The following is a 27741-nucleotide window of genomic DNA, read 5'->3' on the forward strand; positions in this document are numbered from 1 at the left end:
TCATCATCAGCATTGCATGGCCACATCCCGCGTATTTGCTCTAACGCGGATGCCTAAATTCCAAAGCCGTTGCCGTACGCCAGCCAGCTGTCAAGGTGCAAGCTTCGACTTCTCTAAGCGAAGTACGAGTGTAGACATACATACGCGAGATACTGCGAAGGACCATCAGGGCGCATGCATGCATGCATGTGCAGGACCACAGTACGGCAGGGGTCGCCAAGCTTCTACCGGGGTCGTGCGGGTGCAATGGTTTTCTAACCCCCATTGTTTTGATTATTACCAAGTTAAGGTGAGGTGTGTCCCACTGTTGGGACAGTGTCCTCCAGTTTCCCCCCACCCACCCACCCACGGGTCAGAATCTTACTGTCCTATATTAATTGGTCTAATCTTGGAGTCTATGTTGCTTTTCTCGTCAATCGTCTGTGCCTCGTCGCACCCCCACCCACCCAGGGCAATCCCGGGGGTTGCCACAATGCAGCGGTCCCTGTTTTTGTCGCTGCTGGCCTCGGGCGGGTCGCATATGTGGCTCTTCGGCCCTTGTCGGGGCGCTTGAGGTTGTAGGATTCGTTAACTCAGATATTAATGCTTTTACCGAGCATTTTTCCAAGGTGCTTAATGGTACGGGAGAGACGAGGCAATGCCGCAATGAGGGTATTCAGTTTAAATGGCTGGACGAGGACCAGGTGACGCACCGACGGGAATTAGCTGCTTGGCTTAACAAGGATTTTACGGAGGATGAAATTGCTAGTGGCCTTAAGGCTATGCGCAACAATAAGTCCGCGGGCCTGGAGGGAACCCCGGCCGAGTATTATAAGTACGCTACCAGGGAAACTGAAGGGCAGCAGCCCGTGTTGTATTGGCGCCTTACTTAACGGTGCTATTCAACCGCATATACGGAGCTGAATACCCGAGGGAATTCACGACTAGCACCCTGTCCCCCGTATTCAAAAAAGGGGACGTGTCATGCTGTGACAATTACCGGGGAATCGCAGTTAGGGGTCCCCTGTGCAAACTTTACGCCAATATCATAGGGAGGCGATTAAATAATTACTGTGAGGGCAATAGGCTACGTGCTGCTAGCCAGGCTGGATGTAGGCATGGTTTTGGCACCGAGCATAACTTGTTTACATTAAGGCATCTTATCTCGAAGCACACTGTGGCCGGAGCCAGGCCGCTTATTATCATGCAAATTGACTTTAGTAAGGCGTTCGGCTCCGTTGACCATGAGACACTTTGGGATTTCCTAATGTCGTACGGGCTACACGGGCGCATCCTCGATTCTTTAAAGGCTAGCTATGCTGACGTGAAGTTTCGGGTCAAGTTAGGAAATAAGTTGGGACCTGAATTCACGGTGGGGCGTGGTGTTAAGCAAGGGTGCCCCCTTAGCGTAACCCTTTTTGGACTCTTCATAGAAGTATTCGCTCATTATATTGATGCTCATGATGCTAATTGCCGTGTATGCCTCCCTAGCCGTTCGTTGACGATGTGTCACTGGTAGCGACAGGGCACGATAGAGCAGAATGCCTTCTGGGGCTACTCGAAGCCTACTGCAAAGCGACGGGTATGGCCGCGAATGCCGCCAAGTGCGAGGTCCTCATTTTTGGGGGTGCTACGCGTGAGCGGAAGCGGCTTATGGAAGCTGAGTACCGGTTAGGTGGGGCGGGGTTGCGAGTGCTGACCGGCAACGAGACGGCACGGTATCTCGGGTTGCACTATGGCCCAGGAGTGCAGTTCTCAGCATGTACCAAGCAACTACTCACAGCAGGGAGGCGGGCCACGTTTGGGCTTAGCACCCTGTGTCGAGATAAGAAAATTACCACCCCCAAGCTATGTATGTCTCTCTACAAATACACTGGTAGTACCGGTGTTTTCCTATGGAGCGCTATGGGGACCTGACTTCATAAATGTGAATTTTGAAGGTGCTATGACTAATCCCATGGTCCAGGAACAGCGTGCATACATGCGAACCGTAGTTGGGGCGAGGAGCCCGACTATGGTTTCCCTATATCGCGAGCTGTCACAGAGGCCACTCCAGTTCCATTGGACCAATCTTGTACTTAGGTTTTGGAACTCTGTGGTTAAGAGGCCGGGAACCCTGTGTCACCGGGCATTTGTCGCTGACCTGGAGTTGGCACTTGGGGGCGTCACTGAGTGTTGGGCAAGCAAGGTACTAGCCTTTCTTACTAGCTTAGGAGCGGAACCCTCCACTAATACGCGCGGTAATGATCTTATAGCGTACTACGCCACTTTTAAATTGCCAGTTGAGAGCATTCTTAAGGTATTTGCCAAGCGGCTTGATGCACGGTGGGAGTGCCCGAATACCTTGGGTGACCCCCGCGTCTTCCCCATAGGAATTACCGGAGCCAAGGCGTGTCGCTATATGAACTGGATGTGAGCTGCCCCGTCTAGGGGTGCGCGTCTCGATTGGTTGGAGCACACTAAAGGGACCATGCCCCAGCGACTTCATCATGTGCTCATGCGTTTTCGATTAGGCTGCTGGGAGTTAGAGGTTAATAGACCTAATGGGCGTGAGCGCACCGCGCGTACCTGCAGGCTTTGTGACTGTGGAGCGGTTGAAGATGAGTTGCATGTTTTCGAAGAATGTCCCGCTTACATGGGCATACGGGCTAATTATGATGGTGACCTAGTCCTTACGGGGCGCAGCATGCGCACCATTATGACTGAGGCGCCACCCCTGGCATTGGCCAGGTACCTCTCGGAAATTTGGGAGGCCAGGCACGTCGCGCTGAGGCGCTTCGCCCTGAGGCGGACGAGGGAGAATGAAGATGACCTCCCGCGTACCCGCATCAATACCAATACAACGTCCATGGCCCCCCCCGCTTTTACGGACACACCCGCACTTGTGTGCGGAACTTGTAACTTGTAACTTGTTAACGGTGCAACACAGGTAACTGTCATTACTATGGGCCAGTAATGCAACTTTCACAATTGGTTGGTGTGGGAGGGGGTTTCGCAAGCGGTTTGTTACTACTCAGCCAAACTATCGGCTGGTGACTTAGCTACTGCAACGCAACAAGTTTACAAGTACACAAGTCTACAAGTTCCGCACAAGCATTTGTGCGGGGATGTCCGTAAAGGCCGGGGGGCCCATGGACGGTAAATCGTTTTTGGCGCGGTTACGCGGTGGACCATCACCGTCCTCCCTCGTCCGCTTGAGCACGAAGCGCCTTAGAGCAACGTGCCGGGTCTCCCAGGCTTCCGCTAGTGCCAGGGGTGGGGCGTCGGTCATAATCGTGCGAATGTCCACAAAAACATGCATTTCGTCTTCAACCGCCCCGCAGTCACAAAGCCTGCAGGTGCACGCTGTGCGCTCACAGCCATTACTTCAGTTAATCTCTAACTCCCAACAGCCTAACCGGAAACGCATAAGCACTTGATGCAAACGTTGGGGCATGGCGGTTTCAGCGTGGGCCAGCCAAAACGGCAGGACTGAGCAATAAGCACGAGAAGGACTCGGCCGACACATGGGGACGCCCCAGAGCCCAGATGCTACCGCTGATGTCCTTGTTCCTTCACGCGTAGTTTGTTACGCACACCTAATTAGAACCTCTTCCGCATGAGAGGCTGGATTCTGAAATCACAGCGCGACATGACCCAGATGGAAATCTTCCTCCCGAGCTGTTTGAGAATAACGCTACTTCCTAAGGCATAACAAATATACCGTGTCAAATCTGTAGATACTAAGGTGTAGGTTGCTGGATGAATAAGGTGTAATTGCATGTTGTACTTTGCTGCGCTCTTTGGGGGTTGCATGCTGCCGCCCCTTTACCGGGTAGATGAATTGATACATGGGCCGTAACGTTTCGCACTCCAAACCATGTCTCTGTGATGATCTTATTAATATAGGTAGTTAGGCCTGGCAGAAACATGATCATTGCGTTTTTACTTTTACAAAAAATTCATTTACAGTATAATTCGTGAAGCTTAGCTTAGTTTTTCTAGGGGGCATTTATTGTTATAGCACGCTGAAAACGGCGAATCCTATATTCTTTCCCAAAGTTCTTTCCCAGGATTGGCCTCTGGCGTTTTCCAAAGAGATCAAAGGCTGAAGAGAGGCCCTACGCAAATGGGGGTTCCTTTGGTGGCTGTTGCTTTCAAACTTCTCATTGTGACATCGTTCTCCTGTGCGCGTGGTCAGCAAGAGCGTCACCATGGACACGTAGATAATCAGCCTGTCCCATTCGCATTCTGTAAACCCTATCTTGAGCGCCTTTCAAGCAACGACCAGCATCAGCTTCGGGAATCCTACCAACAGTATCATGCGGCGTATGCACGCTTCGTGCGTGCCAACCGCAACAAGGAGGCTTTTGTCCAGGGATTCCCAGACTGGATGAACAACGAGGACCAGCGTCGGGCCTGGAACTTGACGTACATCGTCGTAAGTCTACGCTATCTCTGTAAAGATGCACGTGCATGTTTCTCCGGCCGGCCAGCACAAGGGACAGGACGTGCAACACGGGTCCGCGCTCTGGGGATACGAGCGCTCCTTTGCCCTCCACGCCACCGCGTTGCCACACCGTGCTGGCACGCGCGTAGCTTCCAGTTGCCTTGCACGCTAAAGGGCTCTTCCTCCCACACCTTTGGGGAGATCCCATTCTCCTCTGCCCCATTGTTTTATGACTTCCCCCCGCTTTTCCCGCCAAAATTCTCAATTTCAAATAGACCACTTCTGCACCGCTTCCATCTGGGTCATATCCTTCCTTGTCTGGGTCATCCGGCAGTACCCCCCTCCCCTCACAAGCCCCGCCTTTCCTGCGTCCGCTCGCAGTTGGACGCCTAGTTTGGACACGTGAACTTGTGTCTCCTAGCCTGTTGCCCTGGATCCCCCTGCCGTTCCCCATCCTCCTGGACTTTGGCAGCTGCGACCTTTTGCTTTGTGACAATGCTTCCCTCCCGCCCTAGGGCTGTCTTTCGCCCTAGGTTCGATCGTGTATGGATACAGGGACAGTGACGAACCTGAGGGGATCACACCGTGCAAACCTTCTCCCCCCTCCCTCTCTCTATGCTTCATTCGCCAGTGGTTCGCCTTAACCCCTTACCAAAAATCTAGAGAAGTATTTAGAGCTGAATCTAGTCATTGGGGAAAATCAGATTCACATAATTAATGACTTTTTTTGACAGGCTATGAGGGCCATAACAAAAACTGCTAACGCTTTCTCTGTCTCTTTTTCTCTCTCTGTCTTTGTCTCGTATCTTTCACCCAAGATTGTCTGCCTCGCAGATCTGCAACCTATGTTTGTATTGGTTCGATTCCCTTTCCGCCTCTCCCCGTCCCCGTCCTCGTCCCCTTCCTTTGGTTTGTTTTCCTTTTCTCCTTTTTACACGCACACACACATGCTCTTTCTCTCGACCCACGGGGAATTGTTCCCTTTTGACTTTGCTGGCCCCCCTATATATTCCGGGCCCCACCCCGCCTCGCTGTTGCTGCTGGTACTGCTGCTGCTGGTGGCGGTGGTGGTGATGCTGCTCGTGGTGGTGGCGGTCCTGCAGGGTAATGACCTCCAGAACCTGACGGCGACACTCGAGGATGCCCGGGGTGTCCTCAACACCATGGAGAAAAGAATTCAGGTGGGGACCGAAATGTCTGTCTGTATGTCTGTTCGTCTGTCGGTCTGTTCGTATGTCCGTTTTATTTTTGTGCGGTTATGGAGAGGGATCCGATCTGTTACTTGTGTCTATCTGTGGGAGGCCGACCGGCCTGATTGTACACCCCACACGTGTGCCTGTATGTTTGTCCTGTGTATGCATGTTCCAAGTTTGTGTATTTGGTCGTTGCTGGCGATACGGCTTGTCATGCTGCTGGCAATACGGCTTCGTGAGGCAATGCATCCCTCCGTCCCTCCCTTTCGACGACTGGAAACCTTTTTGGCCATTCCGTGGTTATCATTCCGTCTCCTACCCCTTCCCTCCCCTTCGGACACATACATACATATGTACAGGCCCAGCTGCAGCAGCTGGAGGGTGCTGGCAGCTTGCCCGCCAAAACGCAAATAGATGACCTGTCGCCGTGCATCATGAAAAAGGTGAGCGAAGGGGGAGGGTGGGTGGTAGGGTCCGGAGAGGGGGTCGGCCGTGTGGGTGCCCCCCTTTCCATCAGCCCGCTTCCCTTCGCCACCAGTGGGCCTCTGCCCACTCAGACCCCCCTCTTGCGTGCTGTGACCCACGGGTCGCTGCAGCTCCTTTCGGATGCTTACCTAAAACCCTAAAACATCATCACCCATCACCCCACCCGAGAACCGACACTACCCCTCTGCACCAGTCCTTGCCACCAGTCCTTGCCACCAGTCTTCACCACCAGTCTTCACCACGATCCCCTCCCGCCTCTCCTCCCGGTTTCCCCCTCTGGGCCCCCTCTCCCCCACACACGCGTACATACATACAGATTTACCCCTCCCAGTTCCCTGACCAGCCGGCTGTGTCGCTGCTGCTGAGGCTGCGGGGGGATGTGGCCAACCCGGCGGATTGGCCCCCCCCCAGCACGGAGGGTACTCCGGAACCACCAACGGGGAAAGGACCCGAGGTGAGGGTTAGAAGACTGTGGCGTATCGTGTGGCAATGTACCGTGATGTACGGCGCGGTTTTGTACGGTAATATGTCGCAGTACATGAAGGAATGCATACGGAAAAGCTACCGAGTATGGTGGTGCTGGAAATATATACTGGATCAACTGCCTTGGGGTAGAGAAGCATCTCGCGCGAGGGGGTGGGAAATGGGGGCTTTGGTGTCGCGCTGCTGTCCCCCGCTGCCTTTACTTTGTTCCACAGTCGTCCTCCGAAACCCACCTTTTTACACCCGCGAACGAATAACCTCCCTGCGCCGCTTCCCTTCTTCTCTCGGAGTGTACGACTGTTGTATTAATTATGACTGCTATACTGTAAAAGGAACTATGACTGTGTGCCCTGTTGGATCTGTTGGATCTGTTACTTGACTTCGCTGCTATGTGGTATGGGGTTTCGTCATGTATGTATGTATGTATGTATGTATGTATGTGTGTTTCTCAGGTTGTGGCAGCCTTCATCTCCAGGGCTCAGCAGTGCGCCTCGGTGGCGCCCCTGGAGCTGGTGGTGATGCTCAGCGGCCCCTCAGTCCCCCTGCAGGCGACCACGTGGGCCTGGCAGTCCTGGCAGTCGGATGGTGGGGCGGGGGTGCGTGTGTGTGTGTGTGTGTCTGGGAGGGCGGGCGGCTGGGGGAATGGCCGGGTGGAAGGTCCGCGTCGGCGTTAGGGTGTGTATGTGTATGGGGTGGGGGGGAAGAAGGGTAACTGCATGGGAGTTGTGCGGTGGGCGCATTGGCGGCCACAATGTGCGAGCAACCCATAATGAAGGGTTAATTCAGTTGCGGGCAGAAGTCGAATCAGCTGTGCGGCACGGTGTGGTACTACTTGGTTATTGGGGCCGAGCTTGAGAAAGGAGTCCCCCCCGCAACGACAACTCTTGACCCCTCAGAGCGCATCAGGGCAGTTGTTGCATCTTCATGGCTCTGGACTGCTTTCCAGCAGTTGTCGGTCCGTGCTCTGGGGCACACGGCACTTGCTGACGCCATGGCGCCTCCAAGGCCGCATCAGTGCATGCCATGATTCACCACCACCGGTCCATCCGCGCACACGATACATACACAGAGTGTCTGTCACTCACTCACTCACTCACACACACACACTCTCACTCTCTCTCTCTCACACACACACACAAACATACTCTCACTCTCTCTCTCCCACACACACACAGTCTCTCTCTCTCTCTCTCACTCACTCACTCACTCACACACATACATACATACATACACATACACATGCGTGCGTGCGTGCGACCGCATCAGGTTTCGTGGTGCCTATTTTGGACACGCTGGATCGTGAGGCTCACGCGCTCAACCGACTCGTGTCAGTGGCCCGTGGGTCAGTGCTGGTGGCACTGAGAGGCGACCGGTCCAACGTGGATGACCTGCTGACGGGCTTCTTGGATTGCAGCTGGCTGCAGCGCATTGTGACGCTGTACCACCGCATTCCGGCGGTGAGGAGGAGGAGGAGGAGGAGGAGGGGTGGGGACTTGGCGACCTCGGCTGGCTGAGGTGGGGGGATGTACTACCCAAATTTATGTACTACCCAAACTTTTGATCGCCTATAGTCCCCAACCTGGTGTCGTAATAGATAGGGACCGTCCCTACCTGTGTTACTACACGAGGGTGGCGACTAAAGATGATCAAAACTTTTACAGATAAAAATAAAATACCGATAAATTGTAATGAAAGCCTTAAGAATTGAGGGGCAATTCGGCATATAGGTGTTTTAGCAGCATTAGTCCACGATGCGATGTGATTCAGTCACACCCGAAGCCCTATTATCATAATAGGCAGGTAGGTAAGTAGTGTAGAGGGTGCCACGCGGGGGGGTCTGAGAGTGGAGTGAGTGAGAGACCAGGAGAGTGGAATTGACGCCGCAGTAGATCCGGTAGATCGGGGGGGACGCCAGATTCCACACAGGATGCTACTGCTGGTGCTACTGCTGGTGTTGGTGTTGGTGCTACTGCTGGTGTTGGTGTTGGTGCTACTGCTGGTGTTGGTGTTGGTGCTACTGCTGGTGTTGGTGTTGGTGCTACTGCTGGTGTTGGTGTTGGTGTTGGGTGCTGATTTATCGCACCCGAAACAGTCGCTGATCGCGGACTTGGCCGAAGTCGCGGCACGCCCTGGTGTTTAGCAGGGGGATGTGAGTGTGCGGCCCCGAGACACCGCATCGGGGAGGGTAGTAGGGACCCCCCCGGGCTTGTGGCCAAGGGTGAAAAGCTTTGCATACCCCTTACTTCACGCAAATCATACGGTGGCAACATGACATGACGCATGACATGACGCATGACATGACAGGGTCTGGGTCTGGGTGAGGAGGAAGTTGAGGAGGGTTCCCTCCCCCCTTTTCCAGCAGCTTTACTCGTTCGTGGTTCGCCTTTCCTCCCTTTCCCCCCTCCCCCCGTTCCCCCTCCCAACGAACCCTAGTTGGGCGCCATGACTCACGGGCGCTTCGCCTTCGCGTACCCGTCGGGCCGGCCTCGACTGCTGGGTCCCAGTCCCGAGGGGGAGGGGCCGTTCAAGAACAACATGTTCTTCCGCGAGGCAATGACGTCGATTCCCTTCCAGTATGCCATGTACGGCGACTACATGCCCATGTCGTTCAGGTAACTCATCATCTCCATCATCTCATCAGCGAGGCCTCCTAGGCACGCGGCTAACAGGAAACAGGGGTAAACGGCTGGACGAGGTTTCGGGCCGCCAGGGGGGTCGGGGGAAAGGAAAGAAAAGGCAACGCGCGTGGGGGGCCGCTTTCCGCCAGCCGGGTTCCTTTCCTCCTGTTTTGTTCGTGTCATCTCTCTGCCCTGTCTTTTTATGTGCTTAAGTGCTCGGCAAAAGGAGCTAACAGATTGTACATCTGGAGCTGTTTTGTTTTGCATCAGTTCAGCCAGCTGCAAGGTAGCTGTGGAGCCATTTCTGCTCCTTCTCCTCTTTTTATCTTCTCCTCCTTTTTCTCTTCTCCCCCTTTCCATTTTCCCTTCCTTCCCCTCACCTCCCCTGCTACTGCTACTGCTGCTGCCACACCTGTTGCTGCTATTGTTGTTGTTGCTGCTGTTGCCTGAACACTGGCTAGGCGGAGCGCACTGGATGAGGTGGGCGGCTTTGACGAGGACCTTCCCCAGGTGTGTGTGTGTGGGGGGGGGGGAGTGCGGACGTGGGGGGTGGATGGAAACGAAGCTCAAAAAAGCGTAGTGGGTGCGTATCCAGTCGGTTAGTTCGTGTTTGCAAATCGGAGAGAGAGAGAGAGAGAGAGAGAGAGAGAGAGAGAAGAGACACACACGCACCCCGGGAGACACAGACACAGTTGGCCGCGTCACTCCTTCGTTAACCCCTTCGGCCTCGCGACCGCCTACACCCCGGGACCCCCTCCCACCCTTTTCCGCCCCTCCAGGGCTCGGAGCCCTGCAGCAGCTACCTCCGCTTGGACTTGTGTCTGCGGTTATGGAAGTCCGGGTGGCGGGTGGGGGCGCACGACGCGGGTCTGCTGCAGGAGCCGATGCCCGAGGTGGGCCCCGCCCTCAACAGCGACACCACCAGGTGCGCGTCTGTCGCGATAGGGTGGGGGTGGTGATGATGATGGTGGGGGTGGGGGTGGGGGTGGTGATGGTGGGGGTGGGGGTGGGGGTGGTGATGATGATGGTGGGGGTGGTGATGATGATGGTGGGGGTGGGGGTGGGGGTGGTGATGGTGGGGGTGGGGGTGGTGATGGTGGGGGTGGGGGTGGTGATGGTGGGGGTGGGGGTGGTGATGGTGGGGGTGGGGGTGGTGATGGTGGGGGTGGTGGTTATGGTGGTGGTTATGGTGGTGGTGATGGTGGTGGTTATGGTGGTTATGGTGGTGGTGATGGTGGTGGTGATGGTGGTGGTGATGGTGGTGGTGGTGATGGTGGTGGTGATGGTGGTGGTGATGGTGGTGAGGGTGGTGGTGAGGGTGGTAGTGAGGGTGGTGGTGGTGGTGGTGGTCCTAACCAGACACGTGGCAAGTGCCAGGCGCTGGGACCCCTAGTTTGTTTGTGACGGCTGAACCGCAGTCGTGGTAGCGCTCTTTCCTAGTTTAGTATTGGTCTGCCAAATTAGGGACCTCCGGTGGGGTGCGGTTTACCCGTGAGGTAAACCTTGCCAAACATGATCGACCGCGGTTTCCGCGGTTTCAGGTCTCCCATTTGCAGTGTCCGGTCCCACCCACCCACCCTACCAGCCACACTATCTCATACCCCACACAACCTGCACATCCCAGTCCGCATCCTACGTGGACCTCCAAGCCAACACCACCTCTCATCCATTCCTCTGGACCCACTCCCCAGTATCGCTGATCTCCCCGTCCCAACCCCTTACGCGTCATCCCACTACCACCACGTTGAACTGCACCAGGTGCTCTCCTGATGTGGCCAAGCTGGCGGCACGACTTGTGGAAGCCCGTCACGTGCAGCCCGCCGCGGAAGCAGGGGACGCCGCGGCGGAGGGCCCCGCGCTGCAGGCGCTGGCTATGCGGGTTCGTGAGCTCAACATGCAGAAGTTGCAGCCGCTGGGGTCGGACAGTCTGGAGCAATGTCCCATGGAACAGGTGGGTGTGGGTGGGTGGGTGTTGGGATGTGTTGGGGTGTGTATGTGGGTGTGGGGGGTTGCATGTGTGCGTGGGTTCTGATGCATGCTTATGTTGATGCTTATGTTGATGCTGATCCCGTCGTCAGCGAGCGCCCCGATCCCTTCATCCCTAACTAACTAACGCAGGGCTGCATTTCAATGTAAGATGTTTTCGAGGGCTGCTTGGATTTTCTCCTGGTCGGACCTCTCCGAAACCACGGAGATGCGGAGGAGCGAAACTCTCCACCTCGCTGACGGCACTGACGGCAGCTCGGGCTGCAGCGCTGGCGCTGGTAGCATGCACTAACGGGGGACTCCTCTCTCTGACTTTGTTTTACTTGCTACCCTACCTGTTATTTAATGACTGACTTCTGGCCGGCTGACGGCTGCTGACTGCCTGCATGGCTTTTTGGGTAAACCTGGACGACCGGCGTTACAGACTCGTACAGTGCTGCACATCCCGCTACTCGTCGTATCATGTCCACGCCCAGATCGGATTCATAGCCAAGCAGGAGCATGTATGCGTGTATGTATGTACGTATGTATGTATGTTCGTATGTATGTATGTGCGTATGTATTTGTTTGTGCGTGTGTGTGTGTATGTGTGAGGGAGGGAGAGAAGGGAGGAGAGACATGGGGAGGGGGGGAGGAGGGCAGCCCCGTCATACACTGCACATATTTCCACGTACACCAATGCATGTTTTTTGCAGGCGCTTTTCCTCGCTGGCTGTGCACTCCCGGTTGTGTGCATTTTGGCTTTAGGGGCCGGGTTCAACTTACATCCCCTAATGCTAACTCGCCATCTATCAAACTGCGTTGTGGTATTAGTGGCATTAGTCAGGGTGCTGGCCCGCTTTTATTGCCGTGGCGAAACCTGGAAAAGGTGTGCCTGTGTGTGTTTGTGTATGGGGCCCGCCTCACCACGGTGACACCACATTCTTCTTGTGACCAAATGTGATCGCATCTCTTTTTCAATTCGTTCATGTTAGAGCAGGACGAATGAAGCACCACCACGAACTGGAGGAAGTATAAAAGCAAGGGGGAGAGGGACGAAACTAAGAAAACATTCCCTTGCATTGGTAGCTGCTGTGGGAGTATAGCGCCCCAAACGGCTAGCTGACATCGCGATAGGTTGATGGTGGTGGTGGTGCTGAGGTGGTGGTGGTGGTGGTGGTGGTGGTGGTGGTGGTGGTGGTGAGCTACAAGGGGCTGGTTTGTTACCCTGCACGGCTTCTGAACAGCGGAAGCCCCTGGTGGTTGGGTCGGCACACTCTCAGGGCGTGTTGGGAGGGGATGTCGGGGTAACCAGCCGGCATATGGTTAGATCGTGTGTGTCTGTTGTGTGTGATGCGTGTGTATGTGTGTCTGTCTGTGTGTGGGGGGGACCCCGTTGTGTGTGATGTGTGTTGTGTGGATGGGGGTCCGCACATAGACGACGGGGGTAGATTGCAGAACCATCGCGGACTGTTTGACGCGGATTGAACACCGATACAGATACACAGACGATTGCAGCAGCATTTATTCATTTTTCCAAAGCACGGGTAAGTAATTGATTGTCTGCCGGGCCCAGCCCAACCCCTCCGATTCGCCCGTAATATCCCCAGGACGTGTCGTCTAGTGAAGATCCAATCAGCCACTCACCACCATCCCACCGCACCAAGCGAGCACCGCATGTTGTTGTACCTGAACCCGAAGCATAACCAGTTCAGAACCCAAAGAAGCCCGACATGAAATTTATATATTTAGATCTTTCAAATCTGGACACGTACTTGCTTGCTTCACTCGACGTGGACTTGGATAGCCTAAGCTTACAATGGATGCCTGTAAAAGACTGATACATGTATGTCGTATACCCAAATCCGAAGCGTAACCAGTTCAGACACAGACACATCTGTCCCAAATGGCTTCTGCAATTCAGTTGGCCGTTACTGCCTTATGAAGAAGTGCGATGCCGTACCGCTCTGGTGAAGTGAATATTACAGCAGGCTAAGCCCGTGATGGATGTGCATCCGCAATGTGCACAAGCTTTTGGCTCCACAAAGGAATATATCAGTTGGCGTCAACATGTTGCCTAAAATGAGGGAGGTGTCTGGCTGCGGGCTGCGAATGCAACTTGATCCCTGCAGTAGGATCCTGTCATGCAAATGATTCCCCCCTTTGGCAACAGCTCATGTAACGAGGTCCTTCACCTCCCTCCCTCAAGACATGTTTGCGACCCGTGAGGTGAGGTGAGGGTACAGGTGCAAGTGACAGCCCCTCGGCGCCAGATCCCCCTGGAGATCTCTTTTGCCATCCGCTATGGCGACCTGCCTGGCTGACCGCCGGCCCCCTCCATGCCCAGCCCCGCTGATGCAGAGCCACAGGCCAGCAGCTCAGCTCGACACTGCAGCCATGCCGCCACAACATTTAGCAAGTCTGCTTTACCTGCTGGGGGCTATCAGGCTCTTCCCAGGGCCTTCACAAACTAGACCAACATCGTCGTACGCCATTAATGCCATGTTCGGTCACACACACTGCCTGCAGTCTCAGCCAAGAGCTGCGGGTCGGATGGGAAGCCGCTGTCGCAGCTACCCGACCGAGCGCACCCACCCACCAAGAAGTGCTTGAGACAAGATCCAAAATCCAGTTTAGTGACACTGGATCCAAAGGATCCGGATTCCCATGGATCCATGGATTTGGGTGGTAACGGGTGTGTGCCCAACAGTTTGTTAAGGACGGCGTGTGCGTGTATTACATATATATTACATCTTTCACACACCGGTGCTCAGGCAACCACCAGCAGCAGAACCAGCACACCCAAGGCCCGCATCATCCACGACCGACATCGAGGGCAGGCACGGCGGTACGGAAGTACGGAGGAATGCTACTGCAGACGTGACAACAGTAAACAAATTCACCCTTCCGGAAAAATAAACTACAGTACTGCCCCCTCCCCCGCCCTCTCTCTCCCCCTCCTCCCGCATCTCGTGCGCCTCCTCTGGCTCCTCCACCCTCCCCCTCACAGTGCAGGCGGCTGCACCCACACCAGCTCTTCGAGGTACGAGCACTCTGCACCAGCTGCTGGTGAGCATGAGGCCGCGCACGTGAAGGCCACCAATGTCGACCAGTCGGGGCTGGCGGGGTCCTCCTCGTCCAGGTGCAGGTAGTGCAGCAGCTGCGGCAGGACCTGCAGGACGGGGAAACCCATGGCAAGGGGGAATCCTATGCGATATGCGATATGGGAGAAAGTGGAATTGAAAAATGGGAATTGAAAAATGGAAAGCGAAACGTGGGAAGTGAAATGCCGGTGGCAAAGGGGGAGTCGCCAATCAGCAGCAGCGGGTAAAGTACGGAGTTGAAACACACCATGCACCGAACCAAATGTGCCAAATTTTCTACCACTGCTTCATTCCTGGACTACAATTCTACATATCTTGTTAGGTAAAGCTCTGCATGTACTAACTCAAAACCCTTCTTCAACCTGCTTGCACGTTGATCATCATCTATATTGGCATCATCTATACGGCATCATCATCATCTTCACCATCTGATACACACACACGCATACACACACACGCCCCCGCTCCACCCCCCCGGCCCCGGCCGCACCTGGAACTCGTGTGTCCTGGGGCTACCGCAGTGACAGCAGGGCGGGATGTCGCCCGGACCCGGCCGGTGGTGCGGTGCTGGCCACAGCGGCCGGGCGCCCCTCTGGAAGCAATACCGGATGACTTGCCGGGGTGCCCACGACACGCGGGCTTGGAAGTCCTGCGAATGTACGTCGGCGTGGGTGATGCGGATCCCACGTGGATCCAGAGTTTTGAAAGCCAGGATGTATGTATGTATATATGTATGTATGTACGTATGTATGCAAGCATCCACGTGCCAGGGGACGTGGGCGTGTGGGGTGGGTGAGGCAGTGCATTTTGGGGGGGGGGGGCAAACACACAACACGCGGCACTGGGAGGTCCAGGGACCTCCAGCAGGTCAAGAAGAGCGGCGCAGATCGGAGGATGCGGGCTTGGACACGGAGGAGGAGGAGGAGGAAGGGAGGGAAGACGAACCACGTGAACGAGTGAAGCTGATGCCAAGGAGGATATAGACTCTGATACGCCGCCGAAGTACGTAATAAAGAATATTGACTACCAGTCGCAACTTGTGAGGAAAGCGGGGGAGGGGAGAAATATTAGGAAACTGGGGAAAGGGGCCTTATAAAGGGAGGGACCTGAGGACTTTGGAAAAGACTGCTGTCGCAGGTTCCGACAATCCATGGGCTCGGTGGGGTGAGGAGAGGTGGGGGAAAGACGAACCACGAACGAGTGAAGCTGCTGCCAGGGCAAGAGGTCATGATGAGGGGCGTGGGGTCCCGGAGCGCCCCGGCGTGCGGGGCCTGAGCGCTGCTGTACATTCAGAAGATCAGGTGTCATGCCATACACACATACATGCAGACACACACACAAACTCAGATACACACAGAGTAAGCAGCAGCCAAGCTCGCTCCCTTGCCTGCCCCGCCACCCACTCTCGCCGTCACTCGCTAACGCCGCTCCCCATCCCCAAATGAATCCCCAAAATGAATCCCCTCCTCCCTCACCGCAAAGCACGTCTGCTCGGGCGCCGCCGCCCCCTCCACCGCCTCCACCACCTCCGGCGGCAGCTCCTCGTCGTCCAGATCCCCCTCGGCAGCCACCCGAGCTCGGTACTGCTGTAGGGCCCTATGTGGGAGGCGACGAAGGAAAACACACGCGGGTAAGAAGGGGAGGAAATTTCAAACTTTTGGTCATGGCGTGCGAAAGAGCTCCGCGCGCGCGCGCGGGCGGGTGGGCGGGCATGCTTGCGTGTGTGTGTGTGTCTGTGTGTCTGTCTGTCTCAGGCAGGGTTGCGCCGCCAGGAGAGCTAGGTTTAGGTTTAGGGGGAAGATTAGACCTGTCCAGGAAGAGATGCCTGATGATGACTTTCGACAGCAACAGAGCAATACGCAGATGGGTTGCTACCTGCGGGGACGGGTGGGGTGGGGGAGCGCCCAACCACTGACCAACCTGCGAACCTCTGCCTCCACCCCTCCTCGTGGTGATGATGATGATGGTGGTGGTGCGGGTGCTGCTGCTGCTGCCCGTGCGCCACCGCCACCACTGCCAGGATCCGGTGCTCTCCGCTCCCCCCCTCCTAAACCCTCCGCCGCCGCCGCTGCTGCTGCTGCGCCTAATGGGGGTTGCGACTGCGACTGTGACTGCTGTGACTGCATTTGCTGCTGTTGTTCTCGCGACTCTTCCTCCCACTCCTCCTCGTCGTCGCCCTCCTGGTAATCATCCTCCGGCTCGACAACCAGCTCCAACTCCGGGTACAGACCGCCAGGCCCTCGAATGCTTATCCGCGGCAACGGGGCCGCCGCCGCCGCCGCTGCCGTAGTACTGCCGCTGCTCCCGCTCCCACCGGCGCCATCACCTAACGGCGCCGCCCCAGCCAGCTCAGCAGCCGCCGTTTGAGCGTTAGCGCTGCCGCCTTTTCGCTTTTTAGCTGCTGCTGCAGCTGCTGCTGACACTGAAGAGGACGATGACGACGATGACGCCGACGCCCCCGGGGGCCGCTCCGCGTCCAGTGACCGCCAAGGATCCCGCTCCCGGCTGGCGTCGGCGTCGGAGGGCTGCAGCAGTGGCAGTGGCAGTAGCAGTCGCAACATAAACATCATAAACATCACTAACATCGACGAACGTAGAGCCGCGCGCCTGCCCCTGCGCTGTGTTTCGGCCCCCGGTCAGGGCCCTGCGCGGTGCTCTCGGTCCTTTCTCGGGACGAGAGCCGCCCACAGTGTAACACCCCCCATCAACATCCCTATCATCACCATCATCCTACCCGGAGTCGCGGCGGGTACTTGTCTTTCACAGTTGGGGGCTCTGAGGGGTAGTAGGGGTTATGGCGGGGGAGTTGGCAGCGGAACAGTCGTACAGCCCCGGGCTCGCGGAGGCGAGACCCCTACGACGCCAGGGGGGGAAGGTCGGGGGGGGAAGAGGGTGAGGGGTACGTGTGGAGCTGGGGGCCAGGCAAATTTGCCAAATACAAAAAGCGTGTATGTGTGTGTGTTACCTGGGACACGCCTACCCCTACCTCTTCCTACCCTACCCCTTAAACTCCCCCATCCCGGGGTTTGAAGTCCGCGTCCTCTTCCGCCGCGGGGGGCCCCCTGCCGGTCCCATGCTCTTTCCCTTTTGGAACGTCGGCATTCCAATTTTTTTGTTACTTCTCTGCATTATTATATGGTTCCTCTCCCAACGCCCAGAACACACATCATACATACATACATACGCACACGCGCACATAACACCCACACATTTCGGCGACTACTCACCTCCGGGCTGATGAACAGAAACAACGACCTGTGGAAGCCTTCGACAGGGTTAGCGTCCACAGGCGCGTAGATCTGTAAATCCATTTCGTACAGTACGACAGCACAATTGTACGACATGTATGCGAACGCACAAAAACACGGAATTGCGAGGCGCAGGGACGGGAGTGAGATTGAACAGCTGGAAAGGAAGGAGCTCAGGTGTTCTTAAATCCAAGGCTAGGCTCAGTGCCTTGTACGAGAAAACACCAGCAGTGCTTTCTGCACACTGGTGTCTAAGTCTCCGTTTGTTCGTACCTAACGTACGGCAGTATGAATCAGGTTGCAGTTTGGCGATGGGATGTCCGTGTATCCCTCTTGTGCAAGGCACACAACAGGCAATTGATTTTGACACCAAGTCCCCCCTCGCCCCCTCGCTACCTATTTCCATATCCTAAGAGATGCTCTAATCCGCCAAAACAAATTAAATAAGTAAAATTAATTAATTAAATAAGTATTATTAATGAATAATAAATATTAAGTAAATTAATACGTAAAGATATGTTCATAGAATGTTTAAATTGTTAAAAATTTTACCTGTAGAAGAAAATCCAGAGGTTTCCCGCTCGCACGGCACGTGAGCATCTCCCGCGTGGGCAGACGTACAGGATCCAGCCATGCCTGGGAGAATGCGAGGGGGTGAGAAAAAGGGGCGATAGGTGGGTTAGTGTGGTAGGACCGGGGGCATTTCATGTGCTGCGCGTGGGAAAAAGGGGGTGCCGGAGAGGACTGGCGGGAGAGGAAGGCGCTTGTGGTTGATGATGGCTGCGGGGATGTGGAGGCCAAAGACAGAGCCCGACGGGGAATGCGTGTGATTCCGGTAGTGGGGGGAGTGGGGCTGAAGGGACGGCGGCGGGAGGGGACGGGTTTGCGCAAGTCGAAAAGCCGAGAACGCAGCTACTGATGTCGCTACTGGGCATGGGGCCATTGAAAAGAATAATCTGGCGGAGGAGCTGAAAGACGAGGTATCGAGCCATGCGGCACAACGTGATGCTGAGTACCGGGTCAAAACGAGTTTTAAAGCCCCGAGCGGTTCACAGGGCTCCGAGCGCACCCACCGGTCTGCCGCCAACTTTACTCGGAAAGTGGTGCCGTAGCAGCAGGTGGGGCTTCTCTGGCTCCTCTACAAAGCCCAGGTTCCAGGAAATCTGCATCTCGCAAGGCGGCGCCGCTCAATGACTAGAAGAGCGCCGAGCAGTTTGTTCCCCGCGACGGTTTCCTTAACATGTTTCTGAAAGTGAAATGCTGTCCAGGACTGCTGCCCTACCTCGTCGGGCTCCTCTTCATCATCTGGGACTTGCTGCGCTGGCCGCGTTGTTTCCACACTTGGCATTTGAAAGCAAAATCAATATATTCACCGATAGTGATACTGAAGAACGTAACAAAATCACCGCTAGCTATGGCGGAAACGTATTGTCACGCGATGGAAAAGATGCCAACCCAAGGATTGCAAAATACAGGGTATCATAATCAGGCGCACTGGACGCCAAAGTAACTCTGATGGAAGAGCGTCATTGGCTCATTGCCAACGGTTCCGACCATCCGACGTCCGTTTAGTGCTACCTGAATAAACTGAAAAGCGATAAATACTGCCTATCCTTTCAACTGGTTCAAACCACATACAGTAAGTGGTTTGGAATACTTTAATGTCTGTTTTCGGCGTTTAAACAACGGCGCTTCTAGGCTGATGGGAGCTGTGTCCTTGACTGTTCTGTGGTCCCCCAAAAACACCAGCTCAAGGCGCACATCAGCAAGCCTCTGTGTACAATCCTAGTGGCTGCAACCATTTCCATCGTTTGACAACGTGCATAATGGACTCCTGCGCGAGACCAACATCAGGCTCCTCCTGCACGACGGCAACACCAGGCGGCAGATTCTTGCTCCGCACACCCAAAACCAAAATGAGATGGCTACGCACAACGACCATAACCACCATAACCACCATCAAACCCAATCCAGGAACACGCACCTCTTGGTTTTGCCCTCCCGGCAACACCCGCTCTCCCCCGGGGCACCGGGCCCTACGTCTCAACGCACGCCCATGGCCCCTCTACCCCACCCCCTTCAACCCCATTTCCACCTCCACCAACACCGCCGCCCACAACACTCCAATCCACGGCACTGCCAGTACTCCCCTCACCAGCCCCAATCATGTCCCCGTCAGCAGCAGGAGCAACAACAGCCCTGTCAGCAACGGTACCAAGCCACATGCAACGCGTTGCCCCTCCAACTCCCCTGCCGTACTGGCTACTGCAGCTGGTGAGCCCGATGACACGAACCCAGCCGACGCGGCCTCAAACACCCAGCAGGCAGCCTCGGGGGTTAGCCCCCACGATAACCTCCCCCACCACGCCTCCTCCCCCACCACGCCTACCTCAGCTTCCGCCTCCAATCCCCTAGCCTTCCCCTCCCCCTCCCCCGCCGCCACAAACACCACCAGCACCACAACAGGGCCCTTTTGGAACCTGGCCCTGCACGGCATCGTCAGCGTACGGCAGTTGAACAAGCAGTCCGCCTCCTCCTCCTTCTCTTCCTCCTCTTCCTCCTCCTCGCTCCCATTCCTCCTGGTTTCCTTCTCCTGGTTCGCTTCCCGGCAGTCCGCCTGGAGGCAGTGGCTCACACGTAGGGCCCAGGTGATCCGCGATGGGAGGGGTAAACGAATGGGGGATGGTGCTGGAGGGAGGGGAGGGAAGGGGAGGTAGCGCGTGGGTAAAACACACACACACATACACACATATACGCAAATACACACACATCATCTCCGGGCAGCCGAACGGATAGCCGACAGACAGAGTAGCAATCCATCAATCAATCAATGCGATCCGAAGCCATCGCAGCGATCCAGAAGATAAAACAAGATTTGGCACAACCTTATAACAGGCTTCTTGTACCTACTGGCTTCCGCACCGAAACCATACGACATGCCTCTGCAGATGCTGCAGTACAGGTTGATGTTGCTGTTCCGGTTGCCCACCTGGGGCAAGCTGGTGGCGCTGGTGTGTGTGGGTCTGCCCATCGTGTTGATAGGCTCGTGGTTATTGATGAAAGCGACCAACATGGCCTGGGGGGAGGCTGCGCAACTGACATTCTACGTGCTACAGAGCGTGCCGGGTGCGTGCAGGCTGGAGGGCGGGAAAGCGAAGGGGATGGGAGTTTTGGGGGGAGGGGTAAAGGAGGGGAAAATGCGGGGTTTTCATCACCACTCGCCACTCGCCATTTGCCGCAGCGTCTGAAGCAAAATCCGGTCGTACCCGTCACCGCATTGACACGCAGTCCACTGTGTTGTGTTTTTTCTCTCTTCCCTCTCTCTTCCCCTCCCTGCCGTACGTTCGTACCTACTGCCGTACCCAGGTGCGGACATCACCCGCTTTCCCCAGGTCAGCGCCCGGCTGGTGCTGGTGGCCGTACACCTCTTGTCGCTGTACACCTTCGCCACGTTGGTGGGGTTGCTGACTGAGGACGTGCGGAGTAACGTGGAGGAGATACGATGGTGTGTGTGTGTTTCGTGGGCCGGGGGGGAGGGGGGGAAGAAAGCCGGGAGAAACGGTGCGTTGTATTTGTGTGCCTGTCTCTCCCTGTTTCTGTATCCTCTATGGATGATGCCCTTTCCCTGCAGCAGCACCAGCAACAGCAACAGCAACAGCAACAGCAGCAGCAGGGACCTGCCTTGGTTCGTATTCCCCACCCCCCATAGCCATGTCTCTCACTTCACACGCGATCGACAACGACCTGGCCTGCTGCGGCTCCTGCTGCTACGACGGACTCTCAGCTCCTCCTGGGCGCCGCCGCCGCACCCGCCGCCGCCGTGGAGCCGCTGACATCCAATACACATCCCACTGTTAGTGGTTCGTCCCCCCCCCTTCCAGACCAGGAACCCGCAGTTTCCCTTTCCCCACCCCACCCTACCCCCGACACCCCGCACCCCCAAATCCCTCCAGTGGCAACTTCCCGCTGCCCTCCCGGGATCACACTGTCGTACTTGACTGCGGGGTAGCACCTGGCCGAGTGGTCGGGACCCTACAGAAGGTGGGGGGTGGGTCGGGGGAGCGAGGGAGGTGTGTGTGTGTGTGTGTGTGACGCAATTGGAGCGGGGTCCAGGTTCCCCTGGGGTCGTCCCTCACCCGGCTTTCCTCCAACCCTCATTCGTAATAAATTATATAGTGTATGTATGTATGTATGTAATATATATAATGGTATATATACTACATATATACCATTATATGGTATGTATGTTGTTACAGGGTGGTATAGCTTCACCAGCGGCCCCCTTTCCCGAGGCAGTTCCCTGCTCTCCCCTGCTAGAGGGGCACCCTAATCCGTTCACCCCATCCGACTTCAGAATGTATTCGTTGGGTTCAGCAACTCACCACCAGCATCCAACCAAATCTAGCGGATCAACGGCGCCTCAACTTAGTTCCTGGTCAGCTCGCAAGTATATGGTATATATATATATATATATATTCACATTTATACATATACATTACGGCCGCATGCGCACTACTTAGGGAAAGCCCCTGCAAAAGCCCCCTCCTCCCCCTCCTGAACCTGAACAACACAATGTGCCCATGATGTGCCATGGCAGATACTGGGCGCACGAGAGGCCCATGGGTCGCACGTGTATGCGGGGGACATTGCCGTACTGAGCACATACCCCAAGGTAAGTGAGAGGGATGGCAAGGTGCTGAATTACGATCTCAGCTGGATGTGCTCGTACTGTGCCGTACGTACTGTACGGAGCCGTACCGTGCCAGCTGAGTCGCCGAGTTCCACGAAAACACCGGAAAGGGTTGTTATTGCGGTGAAACACAGGACGTGGTGTAGCAGTTACACGTGCGTATGTACGGATATGTACGGCGGGTACTGCCCTCATGCTGTTGTGCCTTCTCTGCATTCTTGTTACCTTCTCTCTCCCCCTGGGCGGTGAGGTAATTACATTCGTACGTACCACGCCGTACATTCCCATGCTTTGGTTACCGTACTTGTTCCGTAGGACGAGCTGGATAACATGATCGCGGACGTTCTCCCGAAACACTTTGGCCGAGTAGTCACACGGCACGGCAGTCCCATAAAGGTGAGGCTGGCGGTTGGCGGTTGGCAACTGTGACCTAATATTACCGTAGGGGAGAATAAGAGTGTCGTACATCCCTTGGCGGTTCCGGCTCATCCGGGCAACCCTAAAAATAGAACAGAAACCGCCAACTGTAACCACCAATAGCCACCATGATTTTTCTGCATGTGCTCGCTCCTCGTCTGCCTACCAAATTCGGTTACAATTTCACCAATTGTACGTAACTTACCAACTGACACCACTTAACTGATAACTGACAAATAATATTACGGTTCTTTGCAACTCTGTTTGCAGGTCTCTGACCTGGAGCGCGTGGCGGCGCCGCATGCTCGTACAGTGCTGCTGCTGGCGCCTGACCGACCCGCGGGTCACCTAGGCCCCGCGCTGCAACAGCAGTTGTGTCTCACCGCCCTCCGCTCCCTGCAGCCGCAATCCCATAACCCACATCACCATCCCGCTAACGACCACCGCCTCAACCACAATGGCTCTGCGCACCACCCCCACCACCCCCGGGCCACATCAACACCTCCAGCCATGTCATCCGCATCGTCGTCTTCAACCTCGGCATCATCCGAACATAATGGTGGGTCCAACAGCCCTTCGCAACATCAACACCAACATCAACACCAACATCAACACCAACATCAACACCAGCAGCACCAGCAGCACCAGCACCAGCAGCAGGGGGCCCGGCCCCGGCGGCAGCGCGTGGTGGTGGAGAGCAGTACGGCAGCTACGTCAGGGGGGATGATGGCCGCCGCAGCGGCGGTTGCTGACTTTGATCCGGATGATCCGTTACAGGTGGTTGGGGTGGTTGGGGTGGTTGCGGTTATAGTGGTGGTGGTAATTGGAGACTGGTGTTTGGTGGTTTTTGCGCAGGAGAAATAGCAGGGGATACGGGAGTGAATAGAGATACGGTTGGTGGTTGACGGCGGCGGAACGGTGCACGTGCGTTAGCAGCATGTGTGTGTACGGCGGGTATATGTGTACGGCGGGTCATTACCTTACGGGTAATCTTTCCTCACCAGTAAGCCTCATTAGTAATCCACCCCAAGGTACAACTCCAATGGCGTAGAAGGCATCCTAAACACCGCCCTCTTTTTCCTCCATAGCGTGCAGTACACGGTGTCGTACCCATACCCGTGCCGTACCTTACATCGCCTTTAAGTGGGCTGAACATATCCTAACTGACTGACTTTATGCTGCGCTACCTAAAACCTGTGTCAGGTGACGTACGTGTCCAGCGCCAGCAGTACCTCTCGTGTAGCGGTACAGTGTGCCGTACAGCCTGGCCTTGCGGCGGTCTTCGACGCTGTGTTTTGCCGTGCTGACGACGCGTCCTTGCGACTGCTGGAGCTACCTCCCGAACTGGCGGGTGCGTTTGGTTGGTTGGGTGGTTGGGTGGTTGGATTGGGAGCGTTTGGATACTCGTGCTGGGAGGCTTTGAGGGAGATGCGGGATGTGGGGTTCAGACCTCTGTTGCTGTGGTATAGGGCCCTCCCTGAAGTTTCGTTAGCTCTGTTTCTGTGTTTGTTAGTCCTGTTCTTGTGTTTCGTTAGTTACTGTTTTTTGCTGGCTTCTTGAGGTTGATTTTGTTGCAAACACACAATCCTTGCCGCCTTGCCGCCTTGCGCCCACCCCAAACGTGCTGTAGAGTGCCCACCTGGAATCAAACCCTTGCCGTACATACAGGTCGTACATTTGCTGAGGTACGGCGCCGCTTCCGCCGGGCAGTGCTATGCGGTCTATTGCCTGGCGCGGAGGTCAGCAAACGCAGTAACAGTAGCAGCAGTAGCAGCGGTAACAGCATTATTCTTTCGCCTCCGGACGACCGGGTGCTCGAGCCGTACGACAGGCTGTTGCTGCTGGCTGCCACACTGGGGGATTGTACCTTTATTGGGGGGAAGGTGCGTGTGCGTGAGGGCGTCACGGCGTGTCCATGTGTATTTGCGTGCATATGTATGTACGTATGTTTGTATATATGTGCTCCCCTCACCTCTTCCCTCCCAACCACTCGGCCCCATCTCCATCCCCCATAACCCACCTCCTAACAACCCCTGGGAAGTGCTTTCCACTTCCTACATTTCCCCAAAAATGTGCCTAATGCGCTTTGGACGCGTCGGCAGCTGTTGAACCTTTTTGTCCCCGTTTGTATCATCACCATCATCGCCATCATCACCATCATCACCACCATCACCATCATCGCCATCATCACCATCATACCACCATCACCATCATCATCATACCACCATCACCATCACCACCATCACCATCATCACCATCATCACCATCATCACCATCATCACCCCCATCATCACCATCATCACCATCATTACCATCATCACCATCATCACCATCATCACCATCATCACCATCATCACCATCATCACCATCACCACCATCACCATCATCATCACCATCATCACCATCACCATCATCACCACCATCACCATCATCACCATCATCACCATCACCATCACCATCACCACCATCACCATTACACCATCATCACCATCACCATCACCATCACCATCACCAACATCACCAACATCACCAACATCACCAACATCACCAACATCACCAACATTATTATCATCATCATGCAATTCCCCGACCTATTCCACCACGGCCCACCCTTGGCCCCCTACAGACGGCCCCTGAGGCACCCCAGCTGCCGCCCCTATGCCGCCGATACGATGGCCATCGTTCCCGCCCGCGCCGCCTCCTGCTTCTGTCGTTCGACAGCTGCCTGAGTGGCCCCCTGCTGGCCGCACTGGACGAGTTCGGAGCCCCGGGGTGCTGTGTGACCGTCGTGTCGCCGTGAGTGGGATTGGGGACTAGCGGGGAGTTTGAGGGGCGGGGGGGATACGTGCATGTATGCATGCATGTATGCATGCATGCATGTATGCATGCATGCATGTATGCATGCATGCATGTATGCATGCATGTGAACTGAGCCGCATGTTCACTGAGGTGTGGGTCTGTGTGTCTATCTGTGTGTCTGTCTGTGTGTCTGTCTGTGTGTCTATCTGTGTGTCTATCTGTGTGTCTGTCTGTGTGTCTATCTGTGTGTCTGTCTGTGTGTCTATCTGTGTGTCTGTCTGTGTGTCTATCTGTGTGTCTATCTGTGTGTCTGTCTGTGTGTCTATCTGTGGTATTTGTTTCGCCTATTGTGGGGTGCAGGGAGCCCTGCGCTGGGCTGCCCTCCGGCCCAACACCGCTCAACCGGCTGGTGCTCCGGAACCACGTGGGGGATCCGCTGGGACCCGGGGCGCTGCTAGGGGCGGATGTGGCGGCCGCAGACGCCGTCATCCTGTCGGGTGAGTGGGCTCTGTCTGGTGTGATGAATGTGGGGGAGATGAGTTGCGGGGAGACGGGGCGCGACCAAGGCTTAGGCTAAGGCTAAAGCCGGAGAGGGTACAGCGGTTGCGGTTGTCAGTTAAGTGGACTGTACGATATACGACGGCTGAAAGGACTACGCCTGCTGAGGCTGAGGGAAGGAAGGCTGGGGCTGGGGCTGAGGGAAGGCGCCGCCGCTGCCTCCGCGGCCGCAGCAGCTAATAAAAAGGCAAAGATGGAGCAGCATTAGGGTTGGGTGAGGTGAGGCTAAATTAGGCATCTATTGTTGTACCGCTGAGTCGGTCGGGTGCAACCCGTGGGCTGCAATGCAGGTACGGAGGGTTTACCACCGGACGAGGCGGATGCAGTGGCAGTTGGCACGGCGCTGCTGCTGCAACGGCTGGTAGCGGACCCGTGGGTCATGTCCTGTGGAGGCGCTGAGGATGTCGCTGCCGCAGCAGCAGTCGCGGCCAGCATTGATCCTGATGAGTACTGGCGGAGTGCCGTACTTGCTGGGGATGGCGTCCGCGGCAGTTTTAGCAGCATTAGCAGTATAAATGACGACGACGGCGAGTCGACGTCGGAGTCAGCAGCTGCGGTGGCGGCGGCGGCGGCGGCGGCACCCTTCGAGCAGCGCCCGCCGCCGCCGTCCCGGCCACTGACGTTTGTCTGTTCCATCAGGGACCCACAAACTAGATCCGTGCTGCAGTACATTGGTGTCGAGGCATGTCGTACGGCTGTCCGTACAGCGGTCGTGGCGGCGGTCCCTGGCGTTGGCGGCGGCGGCGCTGTGGCTAGCCGGGGACTGAATATCGAGATCATCGAGCCGCAGGCACTGATCAGCGGAATGTTGGCACAGGTAAAGTAATATGTGCGTCATCATGTGCGACATACGGTATGTCGTACTGCAGTACAGGGCCTTGGGTCCGACGTTCGGTCACCATACTGGCAATGTACACATCCTTCCTGACAAGGCTGGAAGCCATAATGATTAACAACGACGTCAATCCCGTCAGTTTTGCCCCTTTACGCATTGTCCGCGGCCGGCTGCCGTACTTGTTCGCACTAAAATCGTACACATACATTCCGGCATACAAACAAACAAACATGCTTAATATTCAGGTTGGCGCCGAGCCGATGATAGTGAGCGCGCTGGAGGATTTGCTGGACGAGGAGGGCTACGAAATCTACATCAAGCGCTCTGATCGGTACGGCATTCCGCCGTACAGCCACGTCAGCTGGTCCCAGGTACGGCACTGAGGATGGGCTTGAAAGGCACAGCCGGCCAAGCCATAAAAAGATGGAAAGGAACTCCCCCAGCCTAACCCGTCCACAGCGCCATTCAGTAACGCTACACGCACACGCATCCGGGTGTGTTTCGGCCTCCACCACTTCACCCTCTGCCCCGCTCTCGCCGAACCTGCAATTGAAAACCCGAATAACAAAACCGTATGTGACGTACGGCACGTGGTGTTGCCGTACGTGTATAAACCGGCAGGTTTCGGAGCTACTTCGTAGGGATGGTGAAGTGGCTCTGGGCTACTGCCACAGGGGGGTCCTTCATCTTGCTCCACCCGCCGACCTGGAGGTGCAGCTAGTGGCGGGCGACAAGTTGGTGGTGCTGGCGGAGGGGTTCTAATGTGTGTGCGTGTGTGTGTTTGCACACACACATACACACATGCACACACACACACACACACACACACACACACACACACACACACACACACGTACACACACACACAGGGGAAGAGGGCGGAGGTCCGCGATAAGTCGTATCCTGATGGACATGGGTGTACAGCGGGTGTTTAGCT

At 55.9% G+C, this 27741-nt stretch overlaps 3 protein-coding genes across 3 annotated transcripts; 2 read left to right on the forward strand and 1 right to left on the reverse strand.

Annotated features, from left to right (window-relative positions):
• Positions 1 to 1563: 1563 nt before the first annotated feature.
• On the forward strand, positions 1564 to 11324 carry VOLCADRAFT_95430 (uncharacterized protein; the record flags this gene model as incomplete). Its single annotated transcript, XM_002954539.1, has 12 exons — positions 1564 to 1649; positions 2352 to 2391; positions 4277 to 4399; positions 5512 to 5589; positions 5961 to 6044; positions 6404 to 6541; positions 7023 to 7155; positions 7837 to 8027; positions 9004 to 9182; positions 9985 to 10113; positions 10947 to 11139; positions 11307 to 11324. 12 exons carry the CDS (start codon positions 1564 to 1566, stop codon positions 11322 to 11324), a joined length of 1392 nt encoding a protein of 463 aa, XP_002954585.1.
• A 2833-nt stretch (positions 11325 to 14157) lies between these two features.
• pdcd2 (programmed cell death protein 2, C terminal) lies at positions 14158 to 18853 on the reverse strand (the record flags this gene model as incomplete). Its single annotated transcript, XM_002954605.1, has 9 exons — positions 14158 to 14325; positions 14748 to 14906; positions 15733 to 15853; positions 16418 to 16782; positions 16992 to 17111; positions 17485 to 17556; positions 18058 to 18141; positions 18579 to 18668; positions 18788 to 18853. The coding sequence occupies 9 exons, from the start codon at positions 18851 to 18853 to the stop codon at positions 14158 to 14160; spliced, it is 1245 nt and encodes a 414-aa protein (XP_002954651.1).
• A 1588-nt stretch (positions 18854 to 20441) lies between these two features.
• On the forward strand, positions 20442 to 27739 carry VOLCADRAFT_118786 (uncharacterized protein; the record flags this gene model as incomplete). Its single annotated transcript, XM_002954540.1, has 13 exons — positions 20442 to 20631; positions 20872 to 21010; positions 21459 to 21546; positions 22103 to 22177; positions 22511 to 22591; positions 22883 to 22924; positions 23816 to 23963; positions 24281 to 24495; positions 25239 to 25408; positions 25772 to 25908; positions 26260 to 26786; positions 27050 to 27175; positions 27674 to 27739. The coding sequence occupies 13 exons, from the start codon at positions 20442 to 20444 to the stop codon at positions 27737 to 27739; spliced, it is 2004 nt and encodes a 667-aa protein (XP_002954586.1).
• Positions 27740 to 27741: the final 2 nt, after the last annotated feature.

This window comes from Volvox carteri (genome assembly GCF_000143455.1).
Source record: "Volvox carteri f. nagariensis unplaced genomic scaffold VOLCAscaffold_44, whole genome shotgun sequence".
Taxonomy (NCBI): Eukaryota; Viridiplantae; Chlorophyta; class Chlorophyceae; order Chlamydomonadales; family Volvocaceae; genus Volvox; species Volvox carteri.